Below are 25,667 nucleotides of genomic sequence, written 5' to 3'. Positions count from 1 at the left end.
GATTTTATTTCTTACCACTGTTTAATGTTTTTAGCTAAAAACTGAACTCATCTTAGCAATCCTGAGCTACTACCACAGCCTAAACCTTACAGTACATCACACAAAATGAATGTAGTACTCTGGAGTTTATGCAGGAAGGAGTTGAGGAAAAGTGAATCCTAATGTGAATTTCTCAGCTTTCTTCTTGGGGATGGATTCCTTAGACAAAGCTCCTGGCAGCCCTGCTGTACATTCTGTAATTTTCCACTTAGAGGGCTGTGTTCAGGACAAATGAGAGCTGGCCCCTGAGACAGATGCTGGGGAAATGGGTTATAAGGTTAGAAGTGCAGTAAAGTTTGATGGAAATGCAAGGGAAAATGAAAATATTGACTAAAATGATCCAGCCATGGGGAAAAACTATGGAAGAGAGGATTGGAAAACAGGATTTTCCAGTATATGCAAATAAAGAGTAAAACATGTTTTGAATATCTCTATTCTCACTCCTGAAGTTCCTTCTATACCTGTATTTTCATTTTACCATTCAGCCTGAATTGAATTGGTAAATTGGTAAAACATTTCAAAAAAGTCAATTTCTGCAACAACAAAGGCACAATTTCAGCCATGGAAAAGCTGGACTCTTGCACTGGGACAATCTGTGTTGAACACAACTCTTCCAAAGGGTCAAACCAAACTCCTGCCTGACGCCTCCTCTGCTGAGATTTCTGCATTTCTGCCACCATGAAATTGGCTGGAAAGCAAATGATTCCACAGAATTTCACTGGAATGGTGAACTTCAGAGGGATCCCGGATGACACCTCTGCCAACGAAAAGGGAGCAAAACTTCTTTTGCCAGGAATTTTCCCACAAAACAGCTCAGTCAAAATTTGACATTTCAGAGTCAAAGAAAACTTGTGACTTCATGGGCTCTCACTGCCCTGCTCTGATTTGATTGGTAATAAATTCAATTAATTTCCCAAAGTTGTGCCTGTTTTGAGGGCAAGGGGTGAGTGATCTCTCCCTCTCCTTATCTCAACCCTTTCATTGAGACTTTCATTGTATTTTCTCTGCCTGCCCAGCAGAGGAGGGGAGTGATGGAGCATCTTTGGTGGGCACCAGCCAGGATCAACACTCCATACCCCATGAAATGTATTTTTTTTGCCCATAGAGAAAATAAAAGGCATTTCTCAAAAGCGCTGCTTTAAAGAAAAGGACCACATTATTTTTAAAAGCTTCCAGCTACAGGAAACAAAGCTGAAAAAGAGAATTTTCCTCAGAAAGCTGCAAACCCTGTTGGTGATGAAGAGTTTCTGAGCTCCTTGCCTCAAAGGGGACACGAGTTTGCCTCAAGGAAATAAATGAGTGGTGACTGAACGTTGGCAGAGCAGAGCTCCAGGAAGGCAAGGTGGCAGGTTCATGTTTTATTTCCTTTCCTGACACAGGACTGAAAGGCTTTAAATCCAATTTGCTGCTCCTGCTGGTTAAAGCTCCCTGCCCAACAAACCTGACAACATCTGCCTTGGAATTGCCCAGAGTGAAGCCAACTTTCCTTCAGGTTCTGCTGCTCCCCCACCCTCCTGGCACTGCAGAGCCCTCTGGATCAGCTGATGGATGCAGGAGCAGGATCCCAACTCCCCTGGGAGGGCTCAGGGACCAAGAACTGCAGGAGGGATCATTCTCAGGGACAAGAACTGCAGAAGGGCTCATTCTGTGGGAGAAGGAACTGCAGAAGGGATCATTCTCAGGGAATAAGGAACTGCAGAAGGGATCATTCTGTGGGACAAGAACTGCAGAAGGGCTCATTCTCTGGGAATAAGGAACTGCAGAAGGGATCATTCTGAGGGACAAGAACTGCAGGAGGGATCATTCTCAGGGAATAAGAACTGCAGGAGGGATCATTCTCTGGGAATAAGGAACTGCAGAAGGGCTCATTCTCAGGGACAAGAACTGCAGAAGGGCTCATTCTGTGGGACTCACCCGTTGGTGGGCAGGGGGGGAGGTGGTGGGGCTGATCAAGTCCTGGCTCTCCATGAGGTTCCCGTAGTCGGCCGTGCTTCCTTTGAGGGGCAGAGGAGGGGGAACGTCGGGGATGTCGGAGCTGGACATCCCATTCAGCTCCAGATCTGCAAGAAACAACACTGGGTTAACCCTGCCAGCAGCTGAATCCTGCAATTCCAGAATGGTTTGGGTTGGGAGGGACCTCATGGATCACCCAGTGATCCATGAGGTGATGGACTTCCACCATCACCTTCCACTATCACCCTCCACTTGCTCCAAGCCCTGCCCAACTTGTCCTTGGACTCACTTTAAAATGCCCTCAAAATACTTGAACAACCCCCTGTTTTTAATTAAACATATTTTTTGTTTCATGTTTCCCACCAAAATATTAATGGCTTAGAAAATATAATCTCCCCACCTTCAAGCTCGCCTTGCACATTAAAACACATTGTACATCAAAAAGTTTTGCAAAGTGCACAAGGAAAATACAATCTGGCTAAGTTTTATTGACTTTCTCCCAGTAAAATCAAAGTTCCCTGTTAATAAAATGCACAAATGAAAGCCTGGAATTAAGTACATCTCTCTCCAAAACTTTCAGGCTCCAGGTAACTATAACAAATGAGCAGCCATTAGTTGTTGAGTAAATAAAATCATGCACGAGAAAGTACCAAACATTTATTATTCCTGTGTGCTAGGTAGAAAATTCCCTTTTCTTAGCAGATAAATCCTCCCAGGTATGTGCTGGAGAGGCAAATAGCCTGAGGGACAATAAAGTGTATTGAGGCCTGAGTGATACATAGGTTTTTGGGGAGAAATCCCCCCACGGTGTATTTCAGGGTAATTCAGTCATTTTAATACAGTCATTTTAATTCAGTCATTTTAATAAAACCCACCGCGATCTCTACGAGACAAGAAACTGAAATGATTTGTTTATAAATTAGGGAACTTTATTTAGGAAAAAAAAAAGGTGATTTCTATTTTATTTTACTGGGGTGATTTGTGAAACAAGAGAGGACTTATTTATGCAGACGTTTTTATTGCAAAGCTCATATCAATATTTTATTAAAAGTGTGATTTTATTGTTCTCTAAAATGGCCTCTCACAACACAATTTAACTCTAAGGTGGCTCTATTGATTTGTCACTGAAAACTGTAATTTTACTCCTCATCCTTCCACCTGAACTCTTGACTACATGAAGAAAAAGGTTATTTTCCATCCTGGGACTCTACATTTTCACTGGCTTCCTCTCCAATAGGCTGAAAATGTTGTTTGTCCACCAGGACCTGAATTTCTCATTGCTTTTTCCATTGCTCCTGTTTTTCATCCTTCCCTTTCTACAGAGAGGATTTCTCCATTGCCCAGACATTCCCAAGAGTTTCCTTTCTGCATCTCCATGAGAATCTCCTCCTTCATGGAACTGAACTGCAGCTGGAAAACCACACTGTGCATTTGAAACTAAAGATTGATTCTGGGAATGAACTTCCCTCTCCATTCTGGATGAACTCCCCATCCATTCTGAAGAACTCAGGAATCTGAGATATTTAACGTCACAAAGCAACTCCCTGGCACAGGTCCTGCACAGCTCCCCCACTACTGAACATCTGTATCTTAGCTACATATGTTGATATCTGAATTTTTGGTTGGTTTCTCCATGCAGTTTAGGATAATATAGGGAAAAATTTGGGAAATGGCATTTTCTTTTGTGTGTTTAGTTAGAGCTTTAGCAAAACCTTGAATGCTGCTTTAGAAAGAGAAACCTTTCCATATTTTGTTTTTAGGCCTCTTTGTAAACATTCTGTGGGAAACTGAGGGGAATAACACACAATTTCCCAAAAATAAAGTAAATTTAACCCCCCTGAACACTTCAGCTTTGCATTCTAGATGATATTTTTTCAACTAACAAGGTTTCACTTCTTCCATGATAAAACTTCTGACTTCACCTAAGCCAAGGTGCTCCCAAGAGGATGGTGAGACCCATTTTGTTAGGAATAACCCAAATCCTTTGTTTCTTTGAACAGATCCTTGGAAGACCCATGGAAAGGCAGGTTTTCAGGAAACATCTGAGGAATGTTTTCAGCAGAGCTGGAGAGGAAACAAGGTGTGGAGGCAACTCTGCTTGAAGAACCTGGATGGAACCCGACTGTCCCTGCAGTCGTGTCCTGCTCTGCTTCTCCCCCTTTCCCTACATCCCCCAGCTCCTGCTGCAGCTGGAATTTCCTGCAGCCTGTCCGTGGCACCTTCCCAACCTCACCCTGATGAAGGATCCACATAAATAAACCCCTGCAAGTGTGGGCAGAGCATTTCCACCCACAGGAAGAGCTCATGAAATACACGAGCAAAGTGTTTGCATTCATCTGGCAGCTGTTTAGTGGAACAAGAAGATTCTATCCTGAGAAACAATGATTTGATCTTCCCCAGAATTCAGTGAAATCCAGGGAACATCTTCCCTGCAGCAGGTATTGAACAAATCCAGCAATTCCAAGTGTTGTCCCAAGAAAATCTATTTGCTGCAGATCTGTTGATTTCCTCAGCTGAACTGAACCACCCTAAGAAGGTCACTAAAATAATTACCCCAAATTTCTGGTGTGCTCCCATTATTCAGTGAAATTCATTATTCAAGGTGGTTCATCAGATGAGTGTGCTCTGAATATTTGTTCCTTGCTGGACATGTGCCACTGGGAAGATCTTGGAGCTGGCAAAGGATCAGTTAAGGGACCCTTTTTTTTTCATCTTACCCTAATGATCACATTTTCCACTCCCTTCTCCTCAAGTGCCAGCTAACAGGCAGCCAGAATTGCTTAGCAACCCAATAACTGCTTTTAGCCAATTTGGGCTCTGAAGGAACTTCTTTATCCTTGGAATTCCTAAAAAAATTATCACTGTAATTCCTGAAATGATTCTAGACTGGTGCAATAAGCTGATCCTATTTTATGTAACATCCACCAATCTCTAGCACAAAAATATTCTCAGAGATACCTGGTAACTTCAGATACTTTTAAAAGAGAGAAATCAAATTAAGTGTTAATAAAACTTACATATGATCAAAAAATCCAATTAAAATATCTTTTGCAGAAGTATATATCCCCTAGTTCTCTGTATTCCCTGTTTTTAGCATTTTTAGTTTTTAGTTTCTGGATATAAAATTGTAAAGGAAGGTGAGAGTTATAAGTTCATTGTAATCAAAATATTTGCTTTGTGTGTCTGACTGTTTAAGAGAAAAAATTTTGAAGTACCACAGCAAGTAAATAAAGCAGTGACCTTGATGGAAAAGATTTTTTTTCTGAAGACTGATCATCTCTTCTCCTCCTTACTAACACTGAACTCTTGCCACTGGAGTTGGATTTGGGGACATGTATAAAAAAGGTAATTTTTTTGCTTTTTTGTCACACGCTGGCAGCTGCAAACTCTGAATAACAGGTTTTGGGAAAGAGCACTGGGAAAGAAACAGGTGTTGGATTACACCCAGCTCTGCAATAGGGTTTGCTACAGACTGAAGCAAACAGATGATACTTTACAGAAAAGCTGAGTGATAGATGTCAATGTCAAGCAAAAACTACTTCAAAAAGCCTGACCTTTATTTTCCCTTCTGGTTTGTACTCACAACATATCAAAGAGAAGTTTTTTTTAATATATGTTTACAAAAAATATTACTTTTTAAGCCTTTGTGCTCCAAAACACTCAATATGGGATCAAGTACAACATGAATTTTTGACTGCTACTCTACACCTAATTAATTGTTAATGATGACTTGAAAAGAACTGTTTCACTGCAATGATTCTGCTTGCTTTTGTAAAATACTGAATTAATTTTTGCTGGCAAAGGTAAGAGGTTAAGTAATACTGATGCTTTGTGCAGGCTGCCCTAGAACAGAGGCTGGACAGAGCTCTAAAGAATAAAGCAGGGATTTATTCAAAGCATCTCCTCCATGGATCCACCTTGGGCAGCACCAGAGCCCAGCCAGGGCTGCACCCAAGATGAACCAAAATGGCCCCAAAATGCACGGCCGGGCACGGGCTCTGTCCCTGGGATCAGTTCTGCTCCATTTGCACCTTGCAGTTCATTGTCCCATCCAGCTTTAGCCCCTGCAGTCCCACCCTGCTTGTTTTTCTCTCTCCAGCCCACGGGGTTTGTGCTCTGGGGCTGAGATTTGGATCATTTGTCCTTGGTGCCCAGCTGGAGCAGGAATTGTTTTGTCTCCCTGCTCTGTGCACAGAGCTCAGCATGCCCTGATGTGAGCCCAGACCCACACACTAAAGCAGCACAGAATGGGAAAAAGAGAAAAGCTGAAACCTGAGGCATCAACACCTGGTGCAAGAAATACCCTGGTGATGGTGCAACTCAAGCCAGGGTGTGAAGAACTGCTCAGGACATGCATTTCCACACTAAAAGGAGTTTATTTCAGAGAGAAGACTTACTGGGCTGGATGCTGAAGGCGAGTTTGGTCCGAGGGGTGATGGGGGGTGGGCTCAGCTGGGAGCTGGGTGACGCTGGGGACACGGAGAATCGCCGCTCGCTGGACATCACGTTCAGCACCTGGCTCTTGGGTCTCTGCGGCCTCAGGGGGCTGATCTGGGGGACACAACCAGGGAGGGGGGCAAGGAAAGCAGAGAAATGAGTGTCAGAGATGGAACTGCCATGGTTTGATGCCATAAAGGGTGACAGCAGCACTAACAGCCAATATTGCTGAGTCCCAGCTCCAGGGTCCTCCCTTCTCCCAGCCTGGCCTGGTTTGCTGAGCTAATTCCCCAAACACTTGTTTAGTAACACCTGAGGAACTTTAGAGTCTCACAGCACATTACACAGCACTCAAAAGCTTTATTTTTTCTCACACATATCTACTTTCCTGCTAAAATTTACCTCTTTAACCATTTAACCAGGTTCCTGCTTCCCACATCCTTTCAAGAGTATTTTTAGCAGAATGGATAAGCAAAGCAAATGCTTTTTCAGGGGCAGATGATTATAAAAAAGCAACCCAGGAAATCAGGTTAATTGGTGAAGGAAACAAACCAGAATCAAGAGAAAAACCAACTGGAGGCAGGTCCCCAAGTTAACCCACTCTTCATCAAACTCTCTTTTGATGAAGACATCATCTGTCTAGAAACACTTTCTTGGTGGCTCCTGATTGTGCTAATATTGAATTAATTGAAATATCTATTTTCTTTTTTTCCCCTCTGGCTGCTTCATAATCCATTCAAATTTTCTATCAGGAACCCTCAAAAGATATTTGTAATCTGATGGGCAACTCATGCTTTAGTTAAGGCAATTCTTTTTACTGAGTTTAATTCTGAGCTCTACTGATTTCCCCATTCACCACCTCCATATTAACAGGGATCATAGTGGAAAAAATGAAGCTTTTATTTCAAACAGATCCCAGAAAATGGAGCAGCAGCCTGAAGTTAAAAGGGGAATTACTCCAAGGTGCTGCAGTGGGACAAAACAGAAAGTGCCAGGAGCAATCCAGGCTTTTTCAAAGGATTTCGTCATTTCCCAATGTTTCGATTTCTATGAAGTATGTTGGGAAGGAGAAATCTGAAATTTTCTTTTTAGAAAACAAACCCTAAAAGGCTTTGCATCAAAGATTGTGCCTGTGAGACCCTTCTACAACAAATGAATGACCAAAAAGTATGAACCTTTTTGTGGAAAGCTCATCAAGACCTCAGGGTGACCTCTAAGAAATTGTTTTGATGCTAAAATAAAATTCTAGAGATTCCAAAGGTTTCTGCTCTCCACATCCTTTCAAGTGTATTTTTAGGAGAATGGATAAGCTAAGCAACCACTTTTTCAGGGGCAGATAAAAAAGCAACTAAGGAAAACACGTTAATTGGTGAAGGAAACATGCCAGAATCAAGAGAAAAACCAACTGGAGGCAGGTCCCCAAGTTAACCCACTCTGTAATTACTGAAATAAATAAATGTGAAATCAATGTCAACTTCTCCTGTGACTGACAGCTTGGGGCTCCTCTGAAAGCTCCACACAAATCACAGATCTGCAGAGGAATATGAGCTCTTGGGAGGCCACCAATCCATAATGAAGCCATTGCTAATTTTTCCTGGTCTAGCCAAGGGCAGATCAATGGTGAGTGATGTTAGACACCACCAAATCAATAAAACACAGCCTGTTCTTCTGATTTCTAACTGCAGCCTCCCAGTGCTCTCCTAACTACCTGGCCTCAGAGCTGGCTTTGCTCTCAGCTCCTGGGATCAAAGTAAACAACGACAATTTATGTTGAAGAAGTTGATGTGATACTTAAAAGAAGATAATAAATCTGTTGGAAATGATGAAGATATTACTGGTATCTTCACATACTCAAGTGCTTGATTTATCTTTGTTGTTTTATGTAATTAAGGCCTGGGGTTTGATCAGTCAATAAATTCATGGTGAGTGCAGTGAAATTTGAGGAAGAGTACTTAAACCATTCAATTAAACAGACTCTGAATGCTGCTTTTCCATGCAAACCTAAACACTCCATGAAATAATTCTGCAGTTTTAGAATTTCCCCATGTTCTTCCATGGTGATTCATTTGATTGGAAAAAAGAAGAGCCCACAGTAGACTGGAAACACTCATTTCTTTACACAGCATCATTATTGGGAAGAGCAGCAGGAGCTCTGCAGAGATAGGGATGGCCACTGGCGTTTCTCTCACATGATTTTCTCTGGAAATTTGTCTTCTGCTGTAAAATCCCCAAATATTTCAGAAGTCAGAACTAAGAATCTGTTAAAAAAATTCACCAAATAACTGAAATGTTTTAACCGAATGAGTGACAGCACAACGAGCTGTAAAATTCTCAGCACAATGAATCCAGTATCTGTAATAAAACACTTAGTAACTTAAAGTACTAATTACTAAAATGTCACTTTAAAAACTTTTTAAAGTTTAATTTCCATTTCTAGACAAACCTGTACTCCCAAGTTTTCTTTTTTAAAAAAATCCAATCCTTATTTTTTTTTCTTAACCACTTTTAATCCAGCAAATTTTCTTCTTCCATGTTCTTAATGCAGGAAAAAGCAAAATGCCTTTTTCTTCAGACAGCACGGTGGTAGGAGTGCTTTGGGAGTAATTTCAGCTTAAAAAGGGAACTTGCACATGAATGTTGAACACAGGGAAAGCTGAATTCCTACCAAATTTCCCTTCACATCATTAACAGGGGATGCCTCCAGCACGCAAAAATTTTTAGACAAATTTTATCTTTAAACTCATCCTTGATTTTATCTGTTCAAAATTCCAGACGACAGCAGTGGGAATCGGGCAAGTGCTTGTGTAAACTGATCTCAAAAGAGTTTCTTCTGCTTCACCTAAAAATGAACCCCACTCCCACCAAACGTTCCAAATTGACTCAGTCGTCTTGGAGCTCATCAAAGCTTCTGCAGAGGCTGAAAAGGGAGAGTTTTTCTCTCAACAGCAAACTCCTTTTCATATTATTGATCTGTGGACTTGAAGAAGCTCAAAATAACTGTAAGTAACCAGTTCTGACATTTCATCTCCCTCCCTCTCCATAACCAAGGGAATATTGCTCACACCACTCAGCCACTGAAAGCTCCTGACTGGGAAGATTGGAAGAACTTGAGTCAAACCATGTTGGGCTTTGCTCCTCAGATGCCAAATGGGAATATACCCCGAGGGGTTATTTTGCCTCCTTTCCAGGCAGAATTTGCATTTTTTCTGTCATAAACTTTTCCAATGTCCAAGAGCTCTGAGAGGTCCCAGTTTCCTCCCAGCATCCTTGGATGCCTCCCAACTGCTCCAGCTGACTCAGCTACCCTGAAATGCAATTTCCTTCTTCTGTGACACCCCACCAGCTCTGCTGGTCTGTTTGGGATCTGGGAGATGCCATTGGAAGTCCTGCCATGGTGATCCCAGTCCTCAATCGGTCAAAACACAACTGCTGCAAGGTGCAGAGAGAAATGCATGGCAGCAAAATCATGAGACGTGGAAATCTGTGCAGGAGGAATCTCCATTTAACCAAACCAAGGCTCATGCAATACTGAAGTCAATGGAAAAACTCATTGGTTTCAAAGTTGAAGAGCCTGAAACCCTCAGATGGGATTTTATTGGAGTTTCTGACTGGGCACATTAAACACAAGAACTGATTTTTCAGGCTGTCCCAAGACATCTGTGAGAGATTAACTCATCTCTGAGTGGAAAAGGAGGGCAAAATCCAGAAAACAGAGGAAGTGTGGCTGAACATGTAAATATCTTCCTATAAATACCAAACAGAAAGAATTAAAGGATCCAGTTATCACAGGTGAGAAAGTTTGAAAATCCAATAACAATGACACAGCACCAACAAGACTCTGCTGAGTGCAAAGCTGGCTCTACAAGTACTTGTGCAGCTCTTGAAAAGAATATTCCATTTACTTCTGGGAGGCAATTTTAAACTCTTGGCCTCCAAACAGGTGTCCAGGCAGAGATTTGGAGGTCACAGTCAGTTCACACTCCCCCTGCTCCAGCTTTAGACATCCCTGCTTTCAATTTCCCAGCTCCAACTTCTCAGGTTACCTAAGCCTTGAGGACAGTTCCAGTGAATTAAATCTAAGCCAAGAAGAGAGGGTTTAAGGGAGATATGCCCTGGTTTTAATATCCTTACACACAGGAACTGCTCAGGATTTTCTGCTCCAAACAGCCCTTCAAGGACACACAACTGCTGACAGAATGGCCTTGGAATGTCCCACCACACACTCTCCTGCAGTGAAATGTGGGCAAATCCATCCCAACCTACTGGGAAGCAGCAGTTCCAAAGGCTGCTGGGATGGCAGCAGTAATTTCAGCTATGCTGTGCCATCTGCTCCTTTGTCAAACAGTCACCCAGAGCTTTGGGTGAAGATTTTCAGAGGATCTTTTCCCCACTGTAAATCAAATCTGTATTTTTGATTCATTAGCATGTATATTAACACTCTGGTGTATCCCCTCAGAGTTATTTCTGGCCTACAAAGGAACTAAACGGTAAAAATCAACATTTTGATTTCAAAAGACAGAGAACATGGCTCAGAATTAGATAAAGCTTTCCTTGCTAATAAAGTTACCGTTTCTGAAAGGATCACTGCTTCAGACTGCTGCAGAGAAATATCAGTAGATTTAAATTCTTTATCAAATATCTCTTGATGCTTGCTGTTCCTCTTCTCCTTCTTCTTTTCCTTTTTATCTTTATCTAGGTCATCCTTGTCCAATTTATCTTGCGACCTAGAATGCATCTTTTTTGGCAGGAGGGGCTCCAGCACGAACCTAAGGAAAAATGTTGTTGCTCAGATCAATAAAATGCTGTTTTCAAAACAAGTAACTTTTATTTACATATTTCCCAAAGTCTCGCTCGAGTTAATGAGGCTTTGCTAATCCAGGAAAACTCATTAGAGGGAGAAGGAGGGGGCAGAAGGTCACACAATCATAATTGTCTTATAATAAAAATTACTGCAGGACTGCTGGAGAAGTGGAGCTGCAGATTTCCCTGCTCTGCAGTAAATTTATTGGTTTCTGGCTGCACAAACTCCTGAATTTCACATAAAAAAATGGGTTTTTCATTCAGCACTGCTATTCTCCATGCTGTGGCACCTGGAAACTCCAGTCCCACCCCACAGCTTCCACTATCCCAGGGTGCTGCAAACTTGGACACTCCCAGGGATGCAGCACTATTGGCTAGACAAAGTATTTTAGGATTTATTTTTTATTATAAAGAAAAACACCACTAAGATCACACCTAGACAAAATCAAACTGGCAGATTTTAAGACTCTCTCAAACCACCACATTAGAAAACCAAAACCAAACCAAAATTTCCCAAAGAAGGACATTTTTAGCCCTGGAAAAGCATTTCCCATGCCATGGCGTGCATGCAGGTACAGGCCACAGTCTTTGATGTGAAATTCCAGAACTCATATTTCAGACAATTTGCACTGACATTATCCTAATCCCCACCATTAGCAGCAATATCACAAATTATTGTTATTTTTTGTTGTTGTTTCCACTCTTTATCAGCTCCTTTGATGGGAAGATGCTCAAAGCAGCACCTGCATCAGCAGCCCCTGAGCCATTTCCCAAATCCTGAATGCCATGGGTTGGGAACAAACCCACAAGTTTATCCATCCCATTTTACAGACAGGGAAAAGGAAAGGCAACAATTTGTCCAGGGCCACAAAGAGCTTCAGTGACAGGGCCCAGAGCAGAGCCCAGCTCTCCCAACACCAGGACTTTTTAGAAACCTGAGCTGTGTGTTTTGGACTGGGTGGTGCCAGCACCTCTGAGGCCAACTGAAAATTCACAAGAGGAATTTCCATCCTTCAGACAATGATTAATTGCTTTCCTTCCAAGCACTGTATTAGGACTATTAATTATTTGGATTATTAATGTATCTGTGCTAAAATGGGTCAGCACACTGCGCTCCAACTGGAAGCACTTTGGGACTGCCGAGAGCTGAGAAATCCCACTGGACCCCAGGATTCTCCTGCTTCCAACCACTGAGTGCAAGTGCTCACGTTTGTATTTCTAAGTCCCATCCTAAGCAGGGAATAAATCCAAGTCTCTTTTTTGAAGTCAGTTTTATTTATACATAAAGCTGGGAGTTGTAAAACACGTCCCGTGTCAAAATCTGCTTTGAGTTTTTGCTTCTTTAAAAGAAACGACATGAAATGGAACATGGGTGATTTGATAAGACCACTCCTTTAGCTTCGTGTTTAATTGTTTTTTTGTTTCATCTGTATTCTCAAATTTAATTTATGAAGAGATATGGAAAGACAAGAGGAGAACTGACCATAAACCTCATCAACTACAGTAGGAAACTTCTGCCAGGCCAGCAGTGCCAAACCACCCACATGATTTTACAGCCACCTGAATTTTTGAGGTCTTTCATGATATTTTTTATATCTGATGGTTTTTCTTCTCCTCCTCCTGATTAAACAAATGAGGGGTATTTTCAGGGCTCCTCAGTGACAGGAGTTGTTCACTCCATTGTCCTGCACTGCCCTGGGCTCAGAGCAAGAGCTGAGCTGCACTGTGGGATCTTTGTGGGATCTTTGTGAAAATACACCCTGAGGAGACTCAGATCCTCAAGAACTGCCATGTGACACCTACCACAACTCAGCTGAGAGGTGAGCCTGAAGGAAATAAGACCCAATGACAAAGTAAAATGCATTTAAAGATTTTGAAGGGAAAACAAGAAAGAGGCAAGGGAAGAATCAATATTTTTCTTCTGAGATAAAACAAAGTTGGTCACTTACTTGGGATGGTTTTTCTGCCCAAGTTCCAGCAAGACAACTTTGTTCAGAATTAGTCAAAACTCAGGGTCTCTGCTGTCCCACATTTACAGCAATGTGTGAGAGCATCCCAGAGGGCAGTGGAATGAGAGCTGAGCTGTCCACAGCTCCTCCCAATGACTAAATAAACTCTCTGTAATCAAGGCAAGCATCCTGCTGGCCCTTAGGTGCTGGGTTTAATTTTGCTTGATCCCTTTAGTCTCTAGCCAGGTAATAACTCCCCTCTGAAGGTGCACAGGAGTTTCCAGCACATCCCTGTAAATCAGCAGCCCTTCAGAAGGCTTTAAAAAAAACTGCTGCCTTGGTCAAATATTGCATTTCTGGATTACAGGGGTGCCTGAGGGGAGGAAGAGAGAGAAGAGACTTCTGAGGCTGCATGGAAAGCCCAGACAGCAAACAGATTATTTTGTTCTTTGAGGGATGTGACTGTGAGACAGGGCTTATCAACAGAATTCCCAGTTCTCATGTGAAATATCTTGATAAGTCTTGAAGTACAATCTTGCCATAAGCAGCTTTTCCTCTGGCAGCTGGAGTGAGCAGCAGTGATTGAGCAGTCAGGTAATCCTGCCCTGAGCTCCTGGGACAGGGCTGGCTGCACACATGGCCTGCAGAGCATCCCTCCTGCACTCACACACCTGAGATACTCCAAAAAGGGGGAACTGATCTCCTCTTTGGGGATTTTTGGTGCTGTTTGAATGCTTAGAGGGCAAAAAAGAACATTGTATTTATCTAGGTTAGAGAACAAGAGACCTTGAGAGAAATGTCTCTGTAGGTTGGGGTTTTTTACCCAATTTTAGGCTGTCACTTAAAAAAATAATGGAATAGTTTGGGATAGAAGGGACCTTAAAACTCTACCAGTTCCAGGGGCAGGGACAGCTTCCATCATCCCAGGCTGCTCCAAGTGTCCAGTGTCCAACCTGGCCTTGGGCACTGCCAGGGATCCAGGGGCAGCCCCAGCCAATCTGGCAATTCCATCCCAGCCCCTCCTCACCCTCACAGCCAGGAATTCCTTCCCAATCTCCCATCATCCCTGCCCTCTGGCACTGGGAGCCATTTCCTATGTCCTGTCCCTCCATGCCTTGTCCCCAGTCCCTCTCCTGTGGAAGAGGTTTTACAGCAACTTCTGAGAGCCAGGAGAAGTTTGATCCATGTTTACCCTCTGAAAGAATTTTTTACCAAGGTTGTTGACATGGAAACCAAGAAAAAGGATAAATAAGAGAAACCTGCAACTCCATTCCAATGAGCACTTTCTTTGTCTTTCCTGACCAATGAGTAAAGTGTAAATGTATGAGTTTTGTAAGAATGTATAAAAAGCATGCATGGTACAATAAAAACAGTTTGAAGCCTTCTGAAAATGGAATGTGTTGCCTTGTATTGTCTCCATCTCAACTATGACATTCTCCAGCTCTCCTGGAGCCCCTTAAGGTGCTGGAAGAACTCTGGGTCTTCCCTTCTCCAATTAAACACCCCCAGCCCTCCCAGCTGTTTCCAGCTCCGAAATCTGGGAATGCCAACCACCCTCAAACCCCAGGGAGCTTTGGGGACAATCCCTGGCTGAGGATCCCCCACGCCAGGGAGCTTTGGGGACAATCCCTGGCTGAGGATCCCCCACGCCAGGGAGCTTTGGGGACAATCCCTGGCTGAGGATCCCCCCACCCCAGGGAGCTTTGGGGACAATCCCTGGCTGAGGATTCCCCACCCCAGGGATTTTTAGGGACAATCCCTGGCAGGGAGCCCCACTCACCCGTCGGAGCCGGGCCGCGAGGGAGTGCTGTCCGAGGAGAGGGAGGACACGGAGGCCACGGAGAGGGGCCGGGATGAGGAGGGCATGGTGAAGGAGCGCACCATGGAGCGCGGCCGGCTGCCCCGCCGCTCCTCCAGCCCCGACAGCTGCGGCCAGAAACGACACAGGTTACTGCTTCATCCAAAAAAAACCGTAGCTATTGTAAAAGGCAAGCAGGCAAGCCGGACAAAGGGGAAAAATGCTACACCTGGCTCCATTGATATCAGAAGGCTAAATAATTACTTTATTGTACTATATTATTCTATATTATATTACACTATATTACATTTCATCTAAACTGAACCTGTCAGTTCATCTCAAAAACTCAACTCTACTCAACTGCCCGGAATCTTGTGACTGTCAGCCCACAGTCCTGACACACACACCTGGATTCAACTGGTCAGTGAATCAAAACACTCACACCAGAATCCAATTACCAATTCCCTGGAGGTAAACAATCTTCCACAATGCATTCCACTTGTGGACAACAAGAGGAGCAGTAAATGAGATAAGAATTGTTTTTTCTTTCTCTGAGGTTCAGAAATAGCCTTGGGAAGTTGTACCTTTCTTTTCTCTTGGCTACAAATATCCACACGCCAAAGGGAACGGGGGAAGGTTCCATGGATTTTCTTCCAGGTAGAGTTTGGTAGCATTAATGAATTAATAACAACCAACACCTCATGTTACCAACAAAGAAATAGGTTCTAAAGGAAATCCACCCAAAGGACAAAAAAAAAAATACTTAGGTCCTCACAGGCAGATGTATAATTTTAAGTATATTCCAAGAATTCCTTTGTTCCAATGGTATTTCCATGCTTTTTTTACATTATGCCTTTAAAAAAAACTGTCTTTTTACATATAATTTTTAATCCATCTCTGCCATCGTTGTGACTGCCCTGTCAATATATTTCAAAGAAATGGACTTCATTAAAAAAAACCCAAAAACCCAAAGCAAAAATCCACAAAGAGAAACTTTACGTCAAAAATATCAAGAGAGCCAATTTACAGAGTGACACCAGGTTAAGAAGAAAATACATTAAAGTTTTGGTTTTGTTTCAGACAATTTCAGAGTTCTGAATATTTCTCCAAGCTTTGTTAGTCATTAATAACTGATATATGCATAAAATAATTGAACTCTTGCAGTCAACAAATAAGAATCTCATGCTGTTTAATTACAGGTATATTTTCCACCCTGTCAACTACTGGTAAATTGGCCTTGTACAAGGAAGACAGAAGAGATAAAACTCCATCAATCCTGAAAATTCTTACTGGTGGGTAGAGTGAAATTAGAGAGATAACACCACTTTCCAGTCATCTCCTTGATGATGTAAATGGATATTACTGAAGTGACTGACATGCAGGTATCATTAATGTTAATTACTTCTGTTCTCCCTGGGAATAAATTACTGTTTGAACTTTTCCCTGAATATATAAATTCATAAGATGGGATTTGAAGGACCACAAACAGAACATCAGTTAAAGGATACCACAAAGGCCGGAATGTTCCCTGTAAGATCTGCGTCCCCATTAAAAAAAGATGTCATTGCTACAGAATTAATTAGGGTGGAAAAGTCTTCTGAGATGGAGTCCAAGCTGTGCCCAGTGCCCACCTTGTCCTCAGCCCAGAGCACAAGTCCAAATCCACTGATTCCTTGGACACCTGCAGGGATGGGCACTGCAACCCTCCCTGGGCAGTTCCTGAGCCCCCTTTCCATGGGGAAATTCCTGCTGTGCCCATCCTGAGCTGCCCTGGCCCAGCCTGAGGCCGTTCCCTCTGCTCCTGTCCCTGTGCCCTCCTGGCAGGAGCTGTGCAGAGCCACAAGGGCCCCCTAGTCCCTCTTTTCTCCAAGCAAAATAGGATCTCATAATAGCACCCAATCCATGTATTTTTGACTGAATTATCAATTTTATCCTGAATTAAAAAGCTATTTGCTTTGTTTGTTCTGACCTTCACACTCAACACTAAAAAGCAGAACAAACCTCCACTGGAAACATCATGAAATTCTTGGCTTTCCCTTAAGGATGAAGCAGCAACTGGAAATAAGTTGCTGGAATGAGAAAAGCATGAATTTCAGTCCTTCTAAATCCATGAAGTAGGAGCTGTCATTTTCTTGCCTGCCTACCTTTGGTATAGGTACAAGCACACACTACCATAGAGCCCTTCCCTAAAGGAATTCCACCTAGGGAAAGGTGACATTCAGCTCTGGAAGAATCCTGCTAAGTGCCCATTTTTAAACTCATTTTTGTAACCCAAATCCTTCAGAATTGGATTATCTTTCAAGGAACAGACTCGGGCAGTTTAGGAATTGCTCCCGTGCTGGGAAATGAAAGCGCTGAGGCTTCCTCAGCATCTCTCATCTGCTCAGTATTCCATAATTTGATGATGATTGGGAACAAGCAGGAACTCTTCATCTACACTGCTCTGCTAAATCAATGGAATCATCACACAGGAATAGAGAGTTGCTGTAATTCAAGGGAATTCCTGATATTGGGGAAAGGAGAAGCTGAGAGGGAACTCACGATGGCGCGGACGCCGTACTGCTTTTCCACCTTGTCCTTCAGCTGCCTGAAACACGCCTCCATCCTCTCATGGAACGGCCTCAGGGCCTCTGTCACCTTCTCCCCGTGGATCCGGATGCCTTCGGCCAGGAATGGGATCTGGAAAGCAGAATTTGGCTGCTCCACCCTGCCCAGCCCCTCCTGAGCCAAGGGACAGGGCAACGCTCCCACAGCAGGGAAAGAGCTCGTGCAGTAATAACAATAACAATAATAATAATAACAATAATAATAATAATAATAGCAATAAGAGCAAAAGTAACAGTAATTATAACACTAATAATAATCATTACAATAATAACAATAATAATAAATAGCAACAACAATAATATTAATAACAAGAATTATTATTATGATCACAGTGACCATCATCATCATCATCATTCCTTGCATATGATGCACGACAGGATCTAAACCCCTGTTCTCCAGGATTCCTCTTTTTTTTTCTGTTAAACAAAGTCCCTTACATTTAATTCAGCCCTAATTCTGCCCAGAAATCCCGTGCTGGATTTATCCCACAGCACAAACCCTCCTGTGATATTCCATTCTCAAGCCCCCACAGATTCTGTACTTTAAAACACCAAACTGATGAATGATGAGTCTCACACCAGGTTATTAATACCAAATCCTTTCCCAGTTCCATGAGGATAAAACCCTGAAGACAAAAATAGTTTATGTTTTCTTTAATAAATGCTCTTTCTAAAGCTGCAAATGAGCTCCATCCTTGGACAGATATATATTGCAGAGCAATATTTATTAATAAAACATACAGTTTTAGATGCTATATAGTTCTCCTTAGAAAAAAATTATTTTATTTTCTCTGGGAAGAAAACAGAAGAGGGAAAAAATTAAATTAATTCTCTTTTGTAACTGAAAATAATCATTTATCTTCAAGGCTTCTGTCACAAAATATCCACGGCAGCACAGGATTATATAATTAGTTCCTAGTGTGGAGGTGTAGCTGACCTTTGGAAATGTTTTAAGAGAGACATTTTCATTCCCACAGCTACCCAGACACACCATTAGAGTTTTCTACCTCCAGCTCAGGAAAAATATTTCCTCTTCCAGGTCCGTTTCAGCCCACACAGTGCTCTGATTCTAACTCAGATATTCTCTGCAGCAATCAAGCTAAGAGGCTTCTTCTTAATAATTCATAATTAAATCATAATACTGATTAAAAACAGATTTTTCTAATAAGACTGAGCAGCAATCAGAAGGAGCAGCTTTATCAGTAAGAGAATAATAAATACACAGATGAATTACAGGTGAACAAACTCGAGAATCTTATCAAGATGATTTGGCACTATGTAAATGGACAGAGGTGCTTCTCCTAAAAGACTACAAAGAGAAGAATAATGACTTTTTTTCTTTTTTTTTTTTAATGTAGTGGCTTTATGTATAAGCATATGGATTCGCACTTGACAAAAATTAAACTTGAAACCAGAAAGTTTTCCCTGCTCTCAATAAGTCAATGAATTTCTAAATTTACATAATTACCAGGCCACACTGTGACCCTCCTGTTTTGGAGGGATAAATGCTCACTTGGCTCATTTATTTTAAAGAACTGTTGACGTTGGAAATGGATTTTTTTAAAAAAAAACTAGAATTACCAAGGTGAAGCATATGAGCCCATTTTATGGGTAGAAAATGCACTGAAGAACCTGTCCTGGGGATCAGCCACCTCCAGGCTGGAAAGTCAAGAACAGGAAGTTAAATGACATTATTTGTAGGGAAAAAATGTGGGGGGAGGGAGAAGGAGAAGAACAAGAAGAACAAGAAGAAGAACAAGAAGAAGAAGAACAAGAAGAAAAAGAACAAGAAGAAGAAGAACAAGAAGAAGAACAAGAAGAAGAAGAACAAGAAGAAGAACAAGAAGAACAAGAAGGCCATGGAGGAGGAGAAGAAAGAGGAAGAGAAGAAGGGAGGAGAAGAAAAAGAAGGAGAAGAAGGAGAAGTTTGTTAATCTTTTACAGAAGTTGAAATCCAGGAATGTCCCATGGCTTTGCCACAGAAGAACACAAGGCTGCTGAGTCAGGATATTTGGCCTCCCTGTCCAAGACCACTTAATCCCTAAATGTTTATCAAGTGCAGGAAGAACCTTCCAGCTGTGTTACCACTTCTGCTTCACCTTCTCCTACCAACTGCCAAACTCCTCCTGTGTCTCCTTTCCAGACACAGGGAAATGTTCTGATGCCTGACATGGAATTTGACACCCGTCAGAGGCAGAATTTTGCCACATTCAGGATATTCCCAATTAATGTGGCCTTGAAGAAAGGGCATTTTCTTATTTCATAACTCTGTTCTTGGCTGATTTTAAAATTTTGTAAAGTTCCAGTGCAACTTGAAATTATTCCCTGATTTGTTTCCCCTTTTTGGTTTTTTTTTTTTTTTAAATCTTGATCTGCTTGGCTGAAAAGACTGAAAAAAATGACATTGATTTGAATTATTAAACTAATCTTTGAAAACAATCTTTCAGAGCAAGGGGATCATAAAATATGAGAATAAAACCTGAGTTTGGTATGCAGCAGTTCTTTCATCTCTGTAGAAGGAGCACAAGGTTTTGATTTGCTGTGGTATTTTTCTGTTTTGCTGCGCTGTAAATACTTTAACTAAATTCAGAGTGACTAATGTCATCAATCATTCATTTCTCTGCCTTAATTTCAATCAATCATTTCATTATCTTCATGTTAAAATGAAAGATCAGCTTGAAATGGTGCAGTTGCATGGGAACATTTTTTGCCTAAGTTGGAAAAGCACCAAGAAGGACAAAAATGGACATTGCTTTGCTAATGGAATTTATCTGAATTAATAAGAGACAGAAACAAAATGTACACTTGAAGTTCACAGGAATGATATGAATTATGAATTATTAATTCCACAGCACAGTGGAGAAAGAGGTAAGGAGATGAAAAAAATTGAATTTAACTGGTCAGCTGGTAATACAATTGTCAGGTTCCTATTTCATATACCCAATTGATTTATGCAGCAGGGAGAAAATTCCATGTGATTACAGAACTCCAAGCCCCACATTATTGAAAAATGGAATCTCCTTTTTGCTTGCCATCCCTGTCAGCCCAGGATGAATTCAGCCCCCTCAAAGGCTTCCATACACATCCCTCTCCCAATATTTGGGAGCTGACTCCCACCTGGCTGGAAACTGAAGTAATTTGAGAGGAATTTTAAATTTTAGGATCCCTTAAATGTGTATGAAACATCCAAGGCAATTTAAAAGCACTGAAAGGGCTTTTAGTGACTCTTAATTTTCAGATATAAAAATAAATGTTGATCCCTTTTCTCTATTCTCTAGGTTCCTGTTGTTCTTGAAGTACAAAACTGATGGGAAATCATGTATTTAAAAGCCCCGAATAATTACAATACAATGAGATCAGCTGCCATAGCTATTTTCAAATTGTAATACCATTTTAATACACAAGTGTCACCAAAGTGAGCCTTTGCTGATGGAAAGTGTGTTTGGAATTCATTTGAAGTATCACTCTCAGAGGCAAAGACACAGAGCTGACACCAAGTCAGTCTGCTGGGACCAAATTATTTTCCTCTATAAAACTTAAAGCTTATAAAATCTAATCTTTTCTAAAAGCTCACGAGAAAATAAATTTAAAAATGCCTTTTTTATTTTTGTCAGACCAAAAGAGTTTTTTACTCACTGATAGTTTTAGGGCCTTCAGAGAATATTCTATTTTTGAATTCTGTAGCTTTGGCTCTACTACCTCTAAGACTGAAATCTACGGAAATGTAAATTATTCCCTTTATTATAAAGACAGAACTGAATATGAAAAGACAATGATTCACTTTCTTTTTCTGTGGGAAAAAAAAAAGATTTCCAATCAACCTGGTATTTTTTAAGTTACCATAAAATTATACTGAGACCACAGAAAAATGTCCAGTATGCAACTATGGAACAAAACTGGAATTGTCTCTTGTTTGCCCTGAAAAATATTTTCTCATCTGATACAGATGGGAGATTGTCACTTACTGTGTTTACAAAAAAAAAAAAAAGAAACAAGAAAAAAGAGAATACCTTGATCATATTTGTTCACAGCAAGTTTATCAAAACGAGCAACTATGTCAGATTTGAAAAGATGAACTTTAACTCAAGCTCCAAGACAGATTTAAATGGCAAAGAAATGTATCCAAGGTGAGGATAATGTCTGAATTTTCTCCAAAGTGACACCAAGCTGTCTTTCCACAGCAGCTGCCTCTGCCAAACCTGACTTCAAGTTTTTTACCTGCCAAGCAATCAGATCCTTCAGCTTCTCAATCTTGTCATGATCCTCTGGATGCTCGTGCATGTATTTTTCAGTAAAAAAAGCCTAATTGAGAGAGAGAGAGAAATGAGCCATTATTCAGAAAATGAAACATCCACTACCAGAGGAATGAGCTACAACAAAGATAAATTGATCAACTTAAAACTTCTGCTAAGTAACAGCTACAAGCACAAAGTGAAAATCGTGGAATCCCAGTGATTTGGGTTGGAAAGGACCTTAAATCCCATCCAGTGCCATTCCTTGGGACACCTCCCACTGTCCCAGGCTGCTCCCAGCCCCAATGTCCAGCCTGGCCTGGGGCACTGTCAGGGATCCAGGGGCAGCCCCAGCTGATCTGGGAATTCCATCCCAGCCAGGAATTCCCAATTCCCAATCTCCCATCCATCCCTGCCCTCTGGCAGTGGCAGCCATTCCCTGTGTCCTGTCCTTCCATGCCTTGTACCCAGTCCCTCTCCAGCTCTCCTGGAGCCCCTTCAGGCCCAGCAAGGCCACACTGAGGTCACCCCAGAGCTTCTCCTCTCCAGGTGAACAATCCCAGCTCTCCCAGCCTTTCCTCCTAGCAGAGCTGCTCCATCCCAGCAGGGCAGGGGATCCTGGCGGAATTCAGGGAATCCTGGTGGAATCCAGGGGATTCCTGGCGGAATTCAGGGATTCCTGGTGGAATTCAGGGGATCCTGGTGGAATCCAGGGGATTCCTGGTGGAATCCAGGGCATCCTGGCAGGATTCAGGGGATCCTGGTGGAATCCAGGGAATCCTGGTCGATTTCAGGGAATTTTGGTGGAATTCAGGGATTCCTGGTGGCATCCAGGGAACACTGGCATTACCTTCTCATAGTTGGCGAAGCCCCCCATGACAGCAGGGTCCACGATGCCGTTGAGCAGCATGGACAGGGGGTTGATGGGCAGGTTGGGGTCGTTCAGGTGCTGCTGCACCATGTTATTGATCTTGTCATTGGTCAGCTGCATGGTTTCTATGGCGTTTTCCAGCGGGCTGATCTCCACCTGAAACCCAAACAAAAGGAGATTTCAAACCAGGGGCGGAGTTTTTAACCTGCTCAGCAAAACCCCATGGGCAGAAATGCTCCAGGCCTTTCAGAACTGAGGTTTTTGGGAGATTTTAGACCAATAATGACCAGAAAGGGTGACTGAGGCATGTGGTATCTCTGTGCTGCAGTAACTGATATGATGATGGCTATCAGTGCAGGAAGTTAACTGCATTTTGCTGCTGCAAGAGGGATTACATCCCAGCACAGCATCCAGAAAGGCTCTGGCAGCAATCACGTGAGGTTTTTTGGAGGATTAGGGAGAACATCAGAGATTAAGGGTTGGTGAGTTTTAGCAGCACAAAGAAGATCCAGCTTAACGTAACAGTAAGAAAGAAATGATAACTTTAACGTGGATTTTCTGATGGAAAATGTAATCCTAAGCCGCTCAAAAATCACAAAGATATTTTTGCAGTGATTATTTTGGTGTGTTTCCAAGGACAGTGAGTTGAATATGTTGATGAGATGATATCTAAACTATTTGCTGTGCTTTTTCCCAAGAGATCACATTTTCTTCATCTGACCATCGAGAACTGAAGGGAGAAATTTTCCTTCTACCTGGACTTCAATGAAGAGTCACCTCAGATGCCTTCACGAGGTGAATTAGCTCCTATGCTGTACAAAACTTGCTTTATTTTAACTGACTGACCTCCAGCTACTTTTTCTGCCCAGCTACCATGTCTTTCAAAAAGTTCATGTCGAAAAAAACAGTATTAAAACATTTTAAATATTAGTGAATGGGCTGAAAATCAGTAACTTGCAGTGACCCAGAGTTTAGAGAGGCCTCACTGGAAGCCACAGCCTGCTTGTATTAAAAAAATGATGTGGAAGGGAGAGGAAAGGAAGGTTAATTGAGGCCTGTGAGGAAAATGCAAGTGTATATTTGATTACAGTCTCATTTACATAAATGCTACATAAACAAAGCAGCACTTCTACCTGGCTATCAGTTACTTACCCTGTTTCTGAGATCCACTTATAATCAAATCTCTTTAGTTGTTACTCTTACACCTGCCAGCTGATTACATCAAGGATGTTTTAATTAGCATTTTGAGCAGCCTGCCTGCTGAATGATTCTGGAAGGCAGGGAAGGAGCCTGGTGGTTCTGCTGGGAATGGGGAGCAGGCCAGGCTCGGACAGAGCCCAGCCTGCCAGGGGGAATCTGGACTGGGGAATGAAGCCACATCCAGCATCTGATTGGGCAAAACTGCTGGGAACATCACAGGCTAAATTTAGCATTCTGTCACTTGTATTAATGGCCTTATAACTATGCAATAATGTGTTGATGAACCATTGCTTTTAAAGCTCTTGAGCATCTCCAGAAATTAGCACTCATTGAGCTGACAGCTTTTTGACTTTTCTGTAGCAGTAATCATGGCTTTCTTTCTCATTCTCCTTTCTTTTACTACTCTTGTAACACTCCCTCTAATTTTTTAAAAGCAGATGGAGAATTGCAGTTGCCATCTCACTACTACAAACTGGGCTTTGGAACCTGGTGAAAGCTATTTATGGTAAGTGTAAATTCAGAGCCTTGCTCCCAGGGCCACTCTGGGCACTCCTCACTCTATCCAGGGAAAACAGGAATTACATTCTCCTGAGACATTTGCACCAGTACAGAATTCCAAGATAAAAACAAAACAGAGATTAGCATTTGTGATTTTTAAACTCAAGTGTGATTCACAATCTGATTTCTAATTCCCTGGCTGGTCTCTCTTCCCTACAACTTCCTGTGCCCAGCTAAAGCAAATCAGTTACAGAATAAGAAATGCTGGCCCCAAATTCCTTGCAGATGATGAACAGATTGCAAAGGTTTAGGTAAAAGTACTCAGAAAGAATTGGAAAAGCCAGCAGATTTAAAGCAACTCTGCATGTTCCTATGGGTTATGTAACATAATACACTGCATTTATGAAATTACTCCATTCTCTCAGCACTGATTTGATGTAATCTCACCTCTCCCTTTAACGATATTCCAGTTCCATCAATAAAATATGAAACATGCAGAGCTGCTGGAGTATCTTGGTGCTTAGCAAGGGATCAATAATATCTGTATCCATAATCACAATTTAGCATTACAGGGATGTAAACCCTGTGATCCTCCTTGCAGCATTTTAGCTGACAGAGATCTTGAGGAAAGTCAATACCCATTTTGTGGGAACTGTGCCAGAGGAGGTCAGAAGTTATCTGTAGCAGTCTTCCCACACGTTATTAAGTTCCATTCTGCTATCATTTCTCAGCTCTGCAACTCATACAATCCTTGCTCCCAAAAGGCTGAGGGGATTTGTGCCCATTTGGATGCCAGGCAGAGCAGGAGGGGTGCACAGCAAGTGCCTGTCAGGCTGTGCTCTCTGCTCATCAGGACTGGCATCAGATCTGCCAGCCTTTACAAACAGCACTTCTTGCCATCATGAAGATAAATACAATCTTCTCCATCAGGGTTATATTGAAACTACGAAATTCATTAAAAATTCAATGTGTTTTATTCAGCTGCCTGTTACTGTCACACATCACATTCATATTCTGTTACTATAGATACCATAGTAATTTTCTGCATTACTTCTGTTCATCCAAATACAACTGTCCAACATAACCTCAATGGAGCAATGAAAAAGGTTTTAATTAATCATATGCAAATTGTTCTTTTCCTTTAAAAATAAGCCTCACAAGAGAGATTTCAAAAACGCAGTAACAATGTTTTTATTGCTACTTAAAAATTACAGCTGCATAAGAATAATTTAATCTTAAAGGCGTTTAATGGATATGTCTTATCTAAACAGTCTAAATGGTTGA

At 41.8% G+C, this 25,667-nt stretch overlaps 1 protein-coding gene across 2 annotated transcripts in view; it reads right to left on the bottom strand.

Annotated features, from left to right (window-relative positions):
- Window positions 1-25,667, bottom strand: part of DOCK1 (dedicator of cytokinesis 1) — a 278,548-nt gene that overhangs the window by 10,297 nt on the left and 242,584 nt on the right. For both annotated transcript variants that reach the window (XM_036385303.2, XM_036385305.2), the window contains exons 45-51: window positions 22,665-22,841; window positions 21,801-21,884; window positions 17,518-17,655; window positions 14,959-15,104; window positions 10,997-11,195; window positions 6,390-6,543; window positions 1,954-2,099 (exon numbers count right to left, since the gene is read on the bottom strand). In XM_036385303.2, the coding sequence (XP_036241196.1) occupies window positions 1,954-2,099; window positions 6,390-6,543; window positions 10,997-11,195; window positions 14,959-15,104; window positions 17,518-17,655; window positions 21,801-21,884; window positions 22,665-22,841 (1,044 nt within the window). The remainder of the gene's footprint in view (window positions 1-1,953; window positions 2,100-6,389; window positions 6,544-10,996; window positions 11,196-14,958; window positions 15,105-17,517; window positions 17,656-21,800; window positions 21,885-22,664; window positions 22,842-25,667) is intronic.

Source organism: Molothrus ater, chromosome 8, assembly GCF_012460135.2.
Source record: "Molothrus ater isolate BHLD 08-10-18 breed brown headed cowbird chromosome 8, BPBGC_Mater_1.1, whole genome shotgun sequence".
Classification (NCBI taxonomy): Eukaryota; Metazoa; Chordata; class Aves; order Passeriformes; family Icteridae; genus Molothrus; species Molothrus ater.
Note: the sequence above shows the minus strand (reverse complement) of the source record. Positions and strands in the feature narration are given on the sequence as shown.